The sequence below is a fragment of the Phacochoerus africanus genome, chromosome 7 (assembly GCF_016906955.1).
Source record: "Phacochoerus africanus isolate WHEZ1 chromosome 7, ROS_Pafr_v1, whole genome shotgun sequence".
In the NCBI taxonomy this organism is placed as follows: domain Eukaryota; kingdom Metazoa; phylum Chordata; class Mammalia; order Artiodactyla; family Suidae; genus Phacochoerus; species Phacochoerus africanus.
In genome coordinates this window covers 7187148-7200681 of record NC_062550.1, presented here as the reverse complement: position 1 = coordinate 7200681, position 13534 = coordinate 7187148, and the positions used below count along the sequence as shown (strand labels likewise).

At 57.0% G+C, this 13534-nt stretch overlaps 1 protein-coding gene across 5 annotated transcripts in view; it reads right to left on the bottom strand.

Annotated features, from left to right (window-relative positions):
* RANGAP1 (Ran GTPase activating protein 1) overlaps positions 1–13534 on the bottom strand; it is a 29899-nt gene that overhangs the window by 4190 nt on the left and 12175 nt on the right. For all 5 annotated transcript variants that reach the window (XM_047786156.1, XM_047786152.1, XM_047786155.1 and 2 more), the window contains 9 exons: positions 12546–12725; positions 10262–10396; positions 6957–7115; positions 5849–5962; positions 5406–5505; positions 5237–5321; positions 3793–3976; positions 2203–2322; positions 42–144 (listed from right to left, as the gene is read on the bottom strand). In XM_047786156.1, coding sequence (XP_047642112.1) covers positions 42–144; positions 2203–2322; positions 3793–3976; positions 5237–5321; positions 5406–5505; positions 5849–5962; positions 6957–7115; positions 10262–10396; positions 12546–12725 — 1180 coding nt within the window. The remainder of the gene's footprint in view (positions 1–41; positions 145–2202; positions 2323–3792; positions 3977–5236; positions 5322–5405; positions 5506–5848; positions 5963–6956; positions 7116–10261; positions 10397–12545; positions 12726–13534) is intronic.

Below are 13534 nucleotides of genomic sequence, written 5' to 3'. Positions count from 1 at the left end.
CTGAGCCCCGCAGCAGCGAGGTGTGCACCTGGCCCACGTACCTACTGCATCCTGCACTGCTGTCCTCACTGCGGCTTCGTCCTTGAACACAGAGGACACCTTCAGGAAGGCGGAGACCACCTTCTCCGGGTCGGACGTGTCAGTCTGAGGACACAGGAGACAAGGCCTGGTCCCCAGGGGCCAGAGCCTCGGGGCCTTGGCACACAGTGGCAATGTGCCTGCCGGCTAGAGGAGGCCTTGGCAAGACAGGGTGGGTCCTGCTGCCCCCATGCTGTCCCCTCAGAGCCTGGCACGGGCCTGGCCGCAGCAGGTGTGCAGCACACACAGAGGGAATGCGTGTTAAAAATCACTACCCCCAGGGCCCAGCCATTCCCTTCTTGCAACCTAACCTGATGAAAGAATCCAGAAAGCAAACGATATTCACATGCAAGGAAACTTACCTCAACTTCACAGACAACAGAGAAAGTGGAAATTATGCGAATCCACAGAAACCGTGGACTGCTTAAGTGTGCCAACCCCTCCCTGAGGGCCTGAGAAGAGTTTTAGTGACACAGGACGATGAATGGTACTGAGGGAAAAGGCCACGGAAAGGTTTGCATCACAATCTCATTTACCATGGGGGGTAAAAAAAGGTATAGATAAATATAAAAGGGAAACAGGAAGCCCAAGTATCAAGCCAGGGAGTTCCCGTTGTGGCTCAGTGGTAACGAGCCCAACTGGTATCCATGAGGACGTGGGTTTGATCCCTGGCCCCATTCCGTGGGTTAAGTAAGGACCCAGCATTGCCATGAGCTGCAGTGTAGGTTGCAGATGTGGCTCAGATCTGGCGTTGCTGTGGCGCAGGCCGGTGGCTGCAGCTCCAACTCGACCCTGAGCCTGGGAACCTCCAGGTGTGGCCTTAAAGAAAAAGAAAACAAACAAACAAAAAAAACCACGCCAGTTCAGCAAGTGGCCCCGTTCATTTCTCTGTATCCACACAGCCTGGAGACACTCTGCGTCTGGTTCCAGCCACAGCGACAAAGCAAATACAGTGGTAAAGTCACACGAAGCCTGTGGTTCCCCAGAGCGTGTAAAGTTAGGTTCACACCATACTTCAGTCTATTAGTGTGCAAAGCATCATGTCTAAAAATATGTATGTACCTTAATTTAAAAATACTTTCTTGGAGTTCCTGTTGTGTCTCAGAAGCTTATGAACCCGACTGGTATCCTTGAGGATACAGGTTCGATCCCTGGCCTCACTCAGTGGGTTAAGGATCTGGTGTTGCCGTGAGCTGTGGTGTTGGTTGCAGGTGAGGCTTGAAACCTGTGTTGCTGTGGCTGTGGTGTCAGTGGACAGTTGCAGCTACGATTCAACCCCTAGCCTGGAAACCTCCATGTGCTGCAGGTGCAGCCCTGAGACACAAGAATAGTAATAATGATAACAAAAACACTTTCTTATAAAAAATGCTGTCACCTGAGCCTTCGGTGAGTCATGATCTTTTTGGTGGCGGAGGGTGTGAAATACTGTGAGAATTGCCAAAACGTGACACAGAGACACAAAGCAAGCAAGTGCTGCTGCAACGTGCACACCAATGGACGTGCTCGACACAGGGTTGCCACAGACTTTGAATCTGTAAATAAACCCAGCAGCCGCAGTGCAATGAGACAAGGGGCGCCTGTCTTTGTGATTGAACTTCGTTGAGCCTGTTTTCCTACCTGTAACGTAACGTGAAAAGGCCTACATTCTGAGTTGCCAAGAAAGTTAAATATGACCATGCCTGGGTACTCAGTGCAGTGGCCGGCAGACGGGGGGCCCCGATAATGCCCCAGAATGAATGAATCAATGGACGACCCACAACTAACAAGTGAGGCCGGAGCAGGACCACAAGCAGCATGGGACCCGCCCAGGGGGCTTGGGCAGGACAGCGGCCTGAAGCAGCAGGTCCTGGAGGACACACAGCGGGAAGCCTAGGGAAGGTTCCCCAGCTCCAGCTGTCACTGAGCTGCGGCAGGCCTCCCGGTCCTTGTGGCCTCACGGGGGCAGTGCACGGACATCCGCAGCCCCTGGGAGCTGACTATGCTGGTCACGCTCGTTTACACTTCTGTGCATTGAAAGACCCCTGCTGGCAGCGTCCCCTCCCTTCCCGTGCCCTGCTCCGAACCTCTCCTCTGGCGGCTCCAGAAGCCAAGGCCCGGCCAGGCTGGCGTCGGGGGCGCTGTTACCTGTTGCGCTATCAGCACCGAACTCTTGGGCCCGAGGCGCAGCAGCTTCTCCGGGGACGGAAAGGCCAGGAAGGTGGAGACGTCTGCAGGAGGCGGGGAGGACAGGACAGGAGCTGGTTCCTGGGGGACGGGTGGCACAGGTGGCTCTGGAGAGATCCAAATCCAGACTCCTCACCCAGAACATACACCCCACTCTGGCCAGGCCAGGCGCAGAGTCCAGAATCCCCTGGGGTGGGGGTGCTGGCCCTGCCTGGCTCCCCATGTGGAAGGAGCCTGGGGTGCGAGGAAGCCACCTTCCCTCAGACTCCAAGAGCCTGGTGTGGCCAAGTGGATCCTCGCCGTGACACGTGACACAGCAGAAAAGACTCCAGGGCTAAAGCGGACCCCACCGGGAACTAAAGTCTCAGCCCAGACAAGCACTGGCGGCGAGGGCGTCCATAAAACTGGACAAGGAGCCAAATACAACAGTGTGGGCGCCGTGTCCAGCCCCACGTTCTCCAGAGGATTTACTCGGGGATCTTTGAGGGGACAGACGTGGCAGCCCTGACTCCACCAGCCTCCCGCCATGAAGGGAACACCAAGTGTCTAAGCTGGGCCACCGACCCAGCCACAGTCTCTGGCAGAGGGGCCATCCCTACAGGTCACCAAGGAGGTAGGACAAAGAATTCCTATTTATACTTTTTTTTTTTTGGTCTTTTTGCCTTTTCTAGGGCCGCTCCTGCAGCCTATGGAGGTTCCCAGGTTAGGGGTTGAATCGGAACTGTAGCCTCCGGCCTACGCCGGAGCCACAGCAATGTGGGATCCGCGCCACGCCTGTGACCTACACCACAGCTCATGGCAACATCGGATCATTAGCCCACTGAGCAAGGCCAGGGATCGAACCTGCAACCTCACGGTTCCTAGTCGGATTTGTTAACCACTGCGCCATGACAGGAACTCCCCTATGCTCATTTTTTTTTTAACCCTGTTCTTTTAGAAACTATATTTATACACCCAGCAAAGTTGAAAATCCACAGGTAACTTTATAGTCGACCCTCTCTTTCCGCAGTTCAGCACCCGCAGAGTCAGCTGCAGATCACGTTACTACTGCAGTGTGGATTCACTGGGGAAAAAAATCCCACACAGTCCAAACCCATGTTGTTCAAGTGTCGACAGTACCTACTGCAGCAGCATCATACACGCGGTAAACTACAGATGAATAAAGACACCTACACTGTTAAGGTATATATAAACACAGCTACACTAGGATGGATGATCTTTCTTTCTTTTTGCTTTTTAGAGCCACACCCACAGCAACGCAGGGTCTGAGCTGCGTCTGCGACCTGCGCCACAGGTCACGGCAATGCTGGATCCTTAACCCACTGAGCGAGGCCAGGGATCGAACCTGCAACCTCATGGTTCCTAGTCAGATTGTTTCCACTGCGCCACAAGGAGAAGTCCCTGATCTTGCCTTTCCACAGAGGAGTGGAGTCAAAGGTGATCTGCTGCCACCGTGCCTAAGAGGCTCCCACACCCAGCATCCCCGTGAAGATGTCTCAGGACTTCACCATCGAGGGACCAGCGCTCTGATCTGGCAAACACGAAACTCACCCCACTGGTAGGGTCCAGGATCTTCCTGGGCGGTGTGGCCGGCTCCTCCCCTTGCTCTCCCTGCTGTGGCTCTTCTTCCTCCTCCTCTTCCTCCTCCTCCTCCTCCTCTTCCTCCTCCTCCTCCTCTTCCTCCTCCTCCTCTCCTTCCTCCTCCTCGTCTTCGTCATCCTCGCCCTCATCATCACTGCAGAGGGGAACTGGCTAAGCAGACCCTCCCGGCCCGGGGGCCCGCACTGGCTCTGAGGACCCACTGACCCCAGGCGGCAGGCACCTGCGGAGGGCGAGGGGAGCAGCTGCTCCCAGGGAGGGGACACATGGAGTCACCAGGGGGCCTGTGCTGTGGACGAGGAAACACTAGACCTTGGCCCTGGACAAAGGAGCCCATAATTTCACTGGGGGAACGAGAAAAGGAAGAAAACTGTCTGCCACAGTTGGGGCCCAGGGCCTGGCAGGAATTCGGGCTGGGCTGAGATGCCCAGGATGTGCCACCCACACTGTGCTGACCATACATAGCTACAGTTAAGGGGAGGGGGGCCCCCCCGTCTCTGAGGAAGGCTGTTGCATTTCCCCCCATGGGAGCCCCTTAACCCATCTGTCGGGGCCTGGCGGCAGCACAGGGCCTATGCCAAGTGCCCTGACGGGACACGAGTGAGGATCTGACAAGTGAATGAAGCCGCTCTAGAGACCAGAGGGCAGACAGAGGTGGGTGCTGATGGCCTGAGGAGGAGGTGGCCCCTTGCCACCACACCCCCTGCCTCCACAGACCCAGGAGGCCCTGCTCTCTGGTGTCAATCTCTTCCTTCCACAGTCAACCTCTAAGACTGGTTTCCAGAACAATCTTAAGGAGTTCCTATTGTGGCTCAGTGGTTAACAAATCCAACTAGGAACCATGAGGTTGCGGGTTCGAGCCCTGGCCTTGCTCAGCGGGTTAAGGACCTGATGTTGCAGGGAGCTGTGGTGTAGGTCGCAGACGTGGCTCAGATCTGGTGTTGCTGTGGCTGTGGAGTAGGCCGGCGGCTGCAGCTTCGATTCAACCTCTAGCCTGGGAACCTCCATATGCCGCGGGTGTGGCCAGAGACAAGACAAAAAAAAAAAAAGAATAATCTTAAGCCCACCCCCATCATTACTCTGGCCTCACCGCTGCCCATCTCATCTGTCACATCTGATCAAAGTCATCCCTTCAGAGGCCCCCCAACTTACTTGCTCTAAAGGGGGACTGTTCTCAGCCCCTTGTCAGCCCCTCTGCATAACACCTAATAATTTAATTATTATCTCGTTCCTTGATCCCGCCCCGACTGCCATGGGGTCCCATGAGTCAGAAGCCGTGACCGTCTTACTCTCATACCCCAGTGCTGACATGGTGCCTGGCCCCGGACAGGGGCTCATGAAGGTTTTCTGAATGAAAAAGTACAAACCAATGAGCCGCTGACCCCGAGCTCCCTACCTGAGGGACGCCAGCACCTTGGCCATGTTGAAGCCATCCAGCACTTCCTGGAGCTGCTCACAGCCTTCTTCTCCCAGGGTGTTGCCTGCTCGCGGGGGCGGGAATAGGGGGTCAGGACGGGGGCCAGGGCCAGCCTGGCACACCTGGGCTAGGCCACCACCCCCATTACCATTGAGGTCCAGTTTCTCCAGCTCGGCCTTGTCTGCCACAGCCTCGGCCACGGACAGGGCAGCATCTCTCTTGATCTCACAGAAAGACAAGTTCAGCTCCTAAAAAGTAGCAGGAAGACATAGAGGCAGCAGGAACATGCGCCAGGAGGCCAGGGACTACTCTGACATGAGGGGATGAGGCGGGCCCTGACCTCCGAGCAGTAGGGCCCCCCCCGCCGCCCCCCAATGCCAGGTCCCTTTCACCACAGTAACCCCCCGGCAGCCCCTCCTCCTATGACACATGAAGACAGGTGGAGGGGAGTGCAGGGTCCCAAGGGTGTGGAAGGACCGAGCTATGAGCCCAGATCCACCTGCCCTCAAAGACCAGAGCCCTCCCCGGACAGCTGTACCCCCGTTGTGGGGAGCCCGGCCCGGGAGGAAGCCCGCGGGCGGCCAGCCACACCTTCAGCTTGGGCAGGCCCCCGCGCACAGCGTCGGCGATGGCAACGGCACCCTTGGAGCGCACCAGGCAGTCCCCGAAGTTGATGGCCTCCACCTGCCGCAGGGTCTTCAGCGTCTGCGAGGAAGAAGCGGGGGCGACCAGGGTGAGGGCCCCCCCCCCAGCCAGCGCCAGCCCCATATCAGTCACACAGCCTGTCCTCTTCCGTGGGTGGCACCGCATCAGCGCTTCTTCTTGTCTCCCGTTTGGCCCCTGGGCCTCTGGCGAAGCTCCCTTCGTGGCTCGCCGAGACTCACCGGAATGTCTCAAGGAGTCAGCCAGGCCGCAGGCCTCCTCCCCCCTGCATCTCCCCCCCCCCGCCATCAAACACATCTTGAAACCTTGAACCCTGGCCATTTCACACCAGGACCAGTGGAGCAGGGCTCCCTCCCGTTTCTGGGCCTTCCCAGGAGCGGCTGGCCCCGCTGCCCGAAACGGCCCTCCCACCCGCCCGGTCCAGAGGAGGTTCCCTTGTCCTGAGAACTTGGCCAGCATGTGCTCTGGGTCTGATGTGAACTTCCCGTCTGCTCCCCCAAACTCACACACCCCTGCCAACATGGCATAGCAGCCGCCGCCCAGCTTTCTGTGGGGTCGTGGAGCCCTGACAGATGGATGGGAGCTGTGGGGCCTCCCACCCCAAGGCCCCGGCTAGAGCCACTTCCTCCCCTCCTTGAACTAAGGGCTCCTTGAAGGCAGAGTCTTTGACTCAGCTGTGTGGCCTGCACTCGGGAGAGGGCTGGGTTCCAGAAACAGCGGATAAAAGAATCAAGGAGGAAAACAGACTGAAGCAGCCTCCACGCAGCCCTGCACTGACTGAACCAGCACCGATGGCTGGGGCTGCATGGACGCGGCACAGGATGGGGGCAGTTTGGACACACACAGCTGCCCAAGGGCACGGGCTAGCTTGTGACAGACGCCCTGTTCTGGACATAGTCCCGTGGCTGAACCCACAGGACGTACATCAGATGGGCAGGGAGGCAGGCAGCACAGCCACCTGCCAACGTGATCACTGCAAAGGCTGCAGCCAGACCCCATCTCCGGGGCCCGACCTGGCCCTGCTGCAGCCCCTCACCTTGGCCATGGCCACAGCACCCTTCTCAGTGAAGGTGTTGTCGTTCAGGTTGATGACCCGCAGCAGGGGGTTGATGGCAAAAGCCTGGGCCAGGGCAGTGACACCAGGGTGATTAATCCCGTTCTGTGGCATGTGGACCTCCTCCAGTGTCCCGATGATCTGCAGGGGCAGGAGGGAGAGAAGTGGGCCAGGGGCAGGCCCAGTGCCAGGGACGTCCCGCGGGCAGCAGGGCAGCACGACACACCAGACACCAGGAGGGGCTCGTCCGTGAACGTCTGGGGCACGACTGCACCTGAGCCTGTTCACAAGCTCATGAGGGAGACCGACCTGGGATTAGGGCCACACGAGATAGAGACGACCAGGGACCAGAGGGGCTAAGTAACTTGCCCAGGGTCACACAGCTCTGAACCTGGGGGTCTGCATCTGGTACCCTCTGCACTAGGGGGACCCTGGGCTCTGATGACAGCCCTCCCTCTGCTCCACACAACACAGCCCTGCTCGGCCTTCCTTCCTTGGGCCCTTCCTGCCTCATTTACACAACGTAACTGGCATCTTACATGCCACATCCTTTTTCAGGGGTAAGGAGGGTCTTCCCTAACCCTTTCTCACCCTAGTCTGTTTCTTTTTTAATAATCACAATTATCAATCTTTTCTTCTATTGCATCTACTTTTTGTTGTTGTTGTTTTTTCTCTTTTTTTGGCTGCCCTGCAGCATGTGGAGTTCCCCAGCCAGGAATCGGATCCAAGCAACGGTGGATCCTTAACCCACTGTGCCGGGCCAGGGATCAAACCCGCATCCCAGAGATGCTGCAGATCCCGTTGCACCACAGGGAACTCCTGCATCTAGATCTTAAGTTAGAAATACTTTTCCCCCACCCTCAAGATATAGAGGTATTCCATTTCTTCAAGAACTTGCACACTTCCATTTTTACATTCAAAGTTTTACTTATTTATTTATTCTGGCCGCGGCATGCAGCAGCTTGATGTGGATCTCAGTTCCCAGACCAGGGGCTGAACCTGGACTGCACTACGGTGATCAAAGTGTGGGGTGCTGACCACTAGACCACCAGGGAACTCCCTCACCCTACTCTATTGACCCTCCTTCTTTCTGGAACATTCTGTATCCTCATTTTTTTTTTCTTTTTAGGGCCACATTTGCAGCATATGGAAGTTTCAAAGCCAGGAGTCGAATCAGAGTTGTAGCTGCCGGCCTACAACGTGGGATCTGGGCCACACCTGTGACCTACACCACAGCTCACAGCAATGCCGAATCCTTAACCCACTGAGCAAGACCAGGGATCAAACCTGCATCCTCATGGATACTAGCCGGGTTCATTACTGCTGAGCCATGGCAGGAACTCCGGTATTTTCTTGATAGGCTGACTCCAAAAGCATTCTAAGCTTTCATTTTTAATGCCTCCTCCCCTAGGAAGGCTTCCTGGATCTCCCCACCCTGACCCCAGGCACAATCCAACGCTCTGCCTTGTTGCCCTCTTCCTCGTTGCCCCCGCAGACGCCCTATCCTTCCCCTATCATGGTGTTCATATCAAAGCCACCTTCTTGTCTGCACTCCAATAGCCCCTGAGATTTCAAGGACAGGCCCACGTCCCCAGCCTCCACTGCTACCTGGGACGGAGGACAGGCCTAGCCTAACTCTACACCCTGGCACTTTCTGTTGCCCCTGGGTGCCCAACACAGCACGAGGGGTTCACAATGAATAAGGCAGGCAGCCGTGGCACCTGCAGTCAGGACCTCTTCACATGTCCTGGGCTGTGGACCCATCGTGCAATCTGGTCAAGACTCTGGGCTCCCACCTCAGAATGCGTTTACATTTTAAGTTAAATTATACAAGGTAACAAAATAAATCAATTCAAATGTAATTATCAAAACATTCAGAAAAACCGCCCAAACGTGTGCTGTAGTAACGTACGTACCTCCTAAGGCAAAGAACAACGTACGCGGAACAGAGAATTTCCATCCCCTCAACAGCTACTATTTGATGTGAAAATACCTCTGCTGTCTCGGGGTGGCTAAGCCGCGGGGTTTCATAAGAGAAGGTACAGTGAACTTGAGCCCCAGCAGGGATGGCAGTCATGCAATTCTCCAGCCATGTTAAAGCCTCCCCGAATTCTCTCCACAGCCCAGTGGGATCCCACAGACCCAAGGTAAGCGCCTCCTCTTCGAAGAGCACTGAGCACGCCTGCCGAAGGCCTGGGACAACCACGACAGGCACGAGGACAGCAGCCGGGGGAAGGGGTGCCGAGAGGGCTCAGTCCTTAACCGCACCACGTCTCCGCACTAACCGGGCACCTCCAGGTCCAGAGGCGGAGGCAGGAGCTCCCCCTGCAGCCAGGGGTCCAGGAAGACAAAAGGCCCTTCTCCCCTGCGATTCCACTCTCTAGAGGTAGGCAGACCGTCTGAAGTGGCAGGGCCCTGAGGGACGCTGCTCTGGCCTGAGTATGCTTAATGCTGCTAGAATGTTGTTTGCCCAATAAAACGTTCAAACTCAGAGAAGAGGGAGGGAGGTACCGTTATGGCTCAGCGGTTAACTGATGGAACTAGTAACCATGAGTTCAACTAGTAACCATGGGTTCAAGCCCTGCCCCTGCTCGGAGGGTTAAGGATCAGGCGCTGCCATGAGCTCTGGAGTAGGTCACAGACATGGCTCAGATACTGTGTTGCTGTTGCTGTGGCCGTGGCATAGGCCGGCAGCTATAGCTCCAATTCAATCCCTAGCCTGGGAACTTCCATATGCCTCCTGTGCAGCCCTAAAAAGCGAAAAAAAAAAAAAGAAAAAGAAAAAGAAAAGCGGGAGAGGGAAGAAGGAGACAAACTCCAAAGGTCCATGGGGCAGGTGTGGCCATGTCCTGGGGAAGGGAAGGAGGGGAGCCAGGAGAGGGGAGCGGAGAAAGAAGAACAAGGGACAAGGACACTTGAGAGCCGTCTGTCTCCAGGGCAAGGGATGGGCTCCATCTCTGTGTCCTGCCCACCAGAGACGGTGACCACGTGAGCCAGGGTGACGCTGTGCCAGGCTGTGGTCAGCACTCACTCTGCTCTGGCACCACTGCAGATGTGATGTTTGAGTGGCAGATGTCACTCAAACGGTGCTGCCAAGGCAATAGAGCAGGCGACCTGGCGGGTACACAGGATGGGAATTTGGCCCCATGAGCTAGCGGGCTCAGAGAGGGGAGGCCTGGGGTCTCTCATCCAAGTTTCCCAGCAGGGAGGCACACTCCGGACCAAGGGCCTGCCGAGCCCAGCCCGCCTGAGGGTATGGTAGGGCAGGATGCGTAGAAACCACTCACCCCAAAAGCTTCTGCCAAGGCAGTGGCTCCGTCGTTCTCCAGACGGTTTCTGCCAGCCACGAAGACCTTCAGGGCCAGAGGCTTGCCCTGGGCACTGGATTTGCGGTGACACTCAGTCAGAGCAGCTGCCAGGATCTGGGGGGGGGGCGGAGAAAGGCAGGAGGCCCTGGTCCTCAACACGCCCCGCCACCACTGGCGGGGACACGGGGACAAAGAACTGCTCAAAAGCAACAGTGGTCACACCTCCCATGTACCCAGAACCTTGAAGGTACAAGGATTTCAACATCTGGCACGTGCCTGTGCGTCCCATCACCTGTGGGGTTTAGCCCCATGTTAAAAATGGGGAGCCCCAACCCGGAGCAGGGAGACACCACCGCTGAGCGGCCAACGTGAGGACAGGTCCCGGGGGCGCGGCTTCAGAGTCGGCTCACGTCACCACCCCAGGTCCTCTGTCGCTTCCCGGTCTCCAGCTGAAGAAACCCAGGCTTGGGGAACCACAGAAACCTCCCTACAGTGGCTAAGGGTGTGGCCAACTCTGGACAGAACCCCACGTTTCCAGCAGCTCTTCCACACCCCCCAGAGCCTAAGGGGAAGCGGCTGAGGAGACCGTGGCCCCGCTGCGCCCACCTGACACACGCCTGTGCTCAGACCAGCCGCACAGCAGGGGCTCAGCAGCCGGGGGTAAAAAGGTAAAACTTCGTGTGCCCTGACCTTGGGGTGGCGCCAGGACACGGCCTCTACCCCAGCAACACGGACAAGTGCAAGAGTTCAAAACCACGGGCTGGCTGGTGGGCTGGAACCGGAGAGACCATGTGAGCAGGACGGGAGTCAGGCAGGTGCAGCAGCAGAGGTTTTTCAGAGCACCCGCTACGTCCCGAGGCCTCTCAGCAAAGGCACTTCACTCCTGGCTTCAACCTCGAAATGAGCTTGTGAGGCAGGTGGTACTGGCCTTCCTCGACACGCAAGGAGGCCAAGGCTCAGCGAGGGACGGGAATGGGCCAAGGTCCCAGAGCAGAGACGTGGCAGAGCCGTGACTGGCAGCTGGGTCACGTTCACTGCACAGGGCTCTCTGGTCCTGGGGGACGCAGGGACACGGGACACCTCCAGCCTGACTCTGATGGCGGCGGGCTGTGTGTGCACGCAGGGCAGAGGCCGCGGGCTGCTGCTGTAGACCAGCCTCGAGGAACCTCGGCAGGGGGGCTCTCACAGCACCTCCCCCTCCAGGTTGCGCTGGACCTGCCCCCGGAGCTGATGCAAATGTTTTTACGTCTGAACACACCCAGCTTCGAGCCCACTCAGACCAGAGGAGGGCTGGCTGGCGGGCACAGGAGCGTCCCTGCTCTCCCTCCCACAGGGCAGGTGGTGACAGGCCGTCTGCTGCGGAGGCCACTCTATTTCCTCTGCCTGGGCCTCTGTGAGCGTCACTTAGGCTCCTCTCTTTGATCTGACAGAGCCATGTGGATGCAGGTTCAAATCCCACATCCATTCCATGCTAGCTATGCCATCTGGGGCACTTGACCCGAGATGTCTACACTCAAGTGCAGTTATGCGAAAAAAAGGGGACAGGCCATCAACCTCTCCACTTCTTCAAAGACAAGAGGCCCCATTTGCTGGCGGTTCCCACGCCCAGGCTTTTACTGATTTTGGTCAGAAGATGGGGGAAGGAGAATGGGAACGCTGGCTGGTGCTCGGCCTTTCTAGAATCTGAGCCTAAAGCAGCCAGAGTGGACCAAGAAGAGAATAAACAGGGCTCGCCTCCCTCGGTGCCTTTCTTTCTACTCTGAGCAGCCCGACTTGCTGGCAGGACAGGAGAGGCACCTCGGGCAAAGCCCTGAGCAGGAACAACAGTGAGCTGTGCTGGGGCCCCCCCTGCATGGTTTCTCTTTCTGGGCTCCCTCCCCTGCGTGCACACGCCAGGCCTCACGTGGCTCTGCCTGCTGTTCTGAGGGCACAGCAGGTCTGACGACGCCCGAGCTCTGCGCTGTGCAGAGCCAGCAGGTCAGAGCACGTATGCAATACTGCCTCGGTGTTGCCAAGGCAACACAAGAACGGAGGATGGTTGCTTAGCAACCCCACCCTCACAGACTCCATCTCTTCTCCCCACTGGCCACAGACTGCTGTCTTTTAGGCCGTTCTCCTTCAAAGAGAAAAACAACAGGCCAAACATCCCAGAAGGTGGGTGGCCAAGGGCACATCCTTCTGATGTCTGTAAATGCAGCAGGGGACTGGGCAGGGAGGGAGTCGGGGGGCAGTGGGGACGTAGCAAAGGGGCCATCACACCCACCTTGCCGCCACCGGCGCCCATGCCGCAGTTGTTGAGCTTGAGTTCATGCAGGGTGAAGCAGGTGGAGCTCCTGAGCAGGGCCTCGAAGCCGCGCACGCCATCGGGCCCGAACGCATTGTCACTCAGGTCCAGCTCTACCAGCTGGGCTCCGGCGGTGATGAGGCCCTCCCCGAGTGAGATCTGGGCACAGAGGGAGCTCAGGTCAGTTCTACACACAGGCACCAGGTGCTGCTTCTATGCCAGGCCCTCCTGGCCCTCAGGGGGCACCCAGGCTGCTACGGAACTGGCAGAGACACAGACCACCTCAGTACAGAGCCGACCATACTATGCTGGACTGAACTCAGCTGAGGTGAGGGGCTTAGCATACGTGGGTCTGTCAGGGAAGGCTTCCTGAGGACGCGGCACCTGAGCTCGGTCTGGATGAGCAGCAGCCAAACATCAAACACAAGAAGATTCTTGCCGGCAGTGAAAACATGAGCAGAGAAACATAAGCATGAAACAGCAATTTAACTCCAGAAGAGGCAGGAGTTAACTCAGCAAGAACCTTGAAAGCCAGGCCAAGAACCATGACCTTGAGTCTGAAAGCAAAGCACTTTGAGCTGGGTGAGGGATGTAGAATACACAGCCCGCAGTTCCTGTTGTGGCTCCTCAGAAACGAATCTGACCAGCATCCATGAGGACGTAGGTTCGATCCCTGGCCTCACTCAGTGGGTTAAGGATCCGGCATTGCCGTGAGCTGTGGTGTAGGTCGCAGGTGCAGCTTGGCTCTGGCGTTGATGGGGCTGTGGTGTAGGCTGGCGCCTGCAGCTCCAATTTGACCCCTAGCCTGGAAACCTCTATATGCTGCAGGTGTAGCCCTAAAAAGACAAAAAAAAATTTTTTTTAAGTAAAAAAATATATATATACATATAGCCAGCAAATCTTTTTTTTTTTTTTTTTTTGCTTTTTAGGGACGCACCTGAGGCATATGGAAGTTCCCAAGCTAGGGG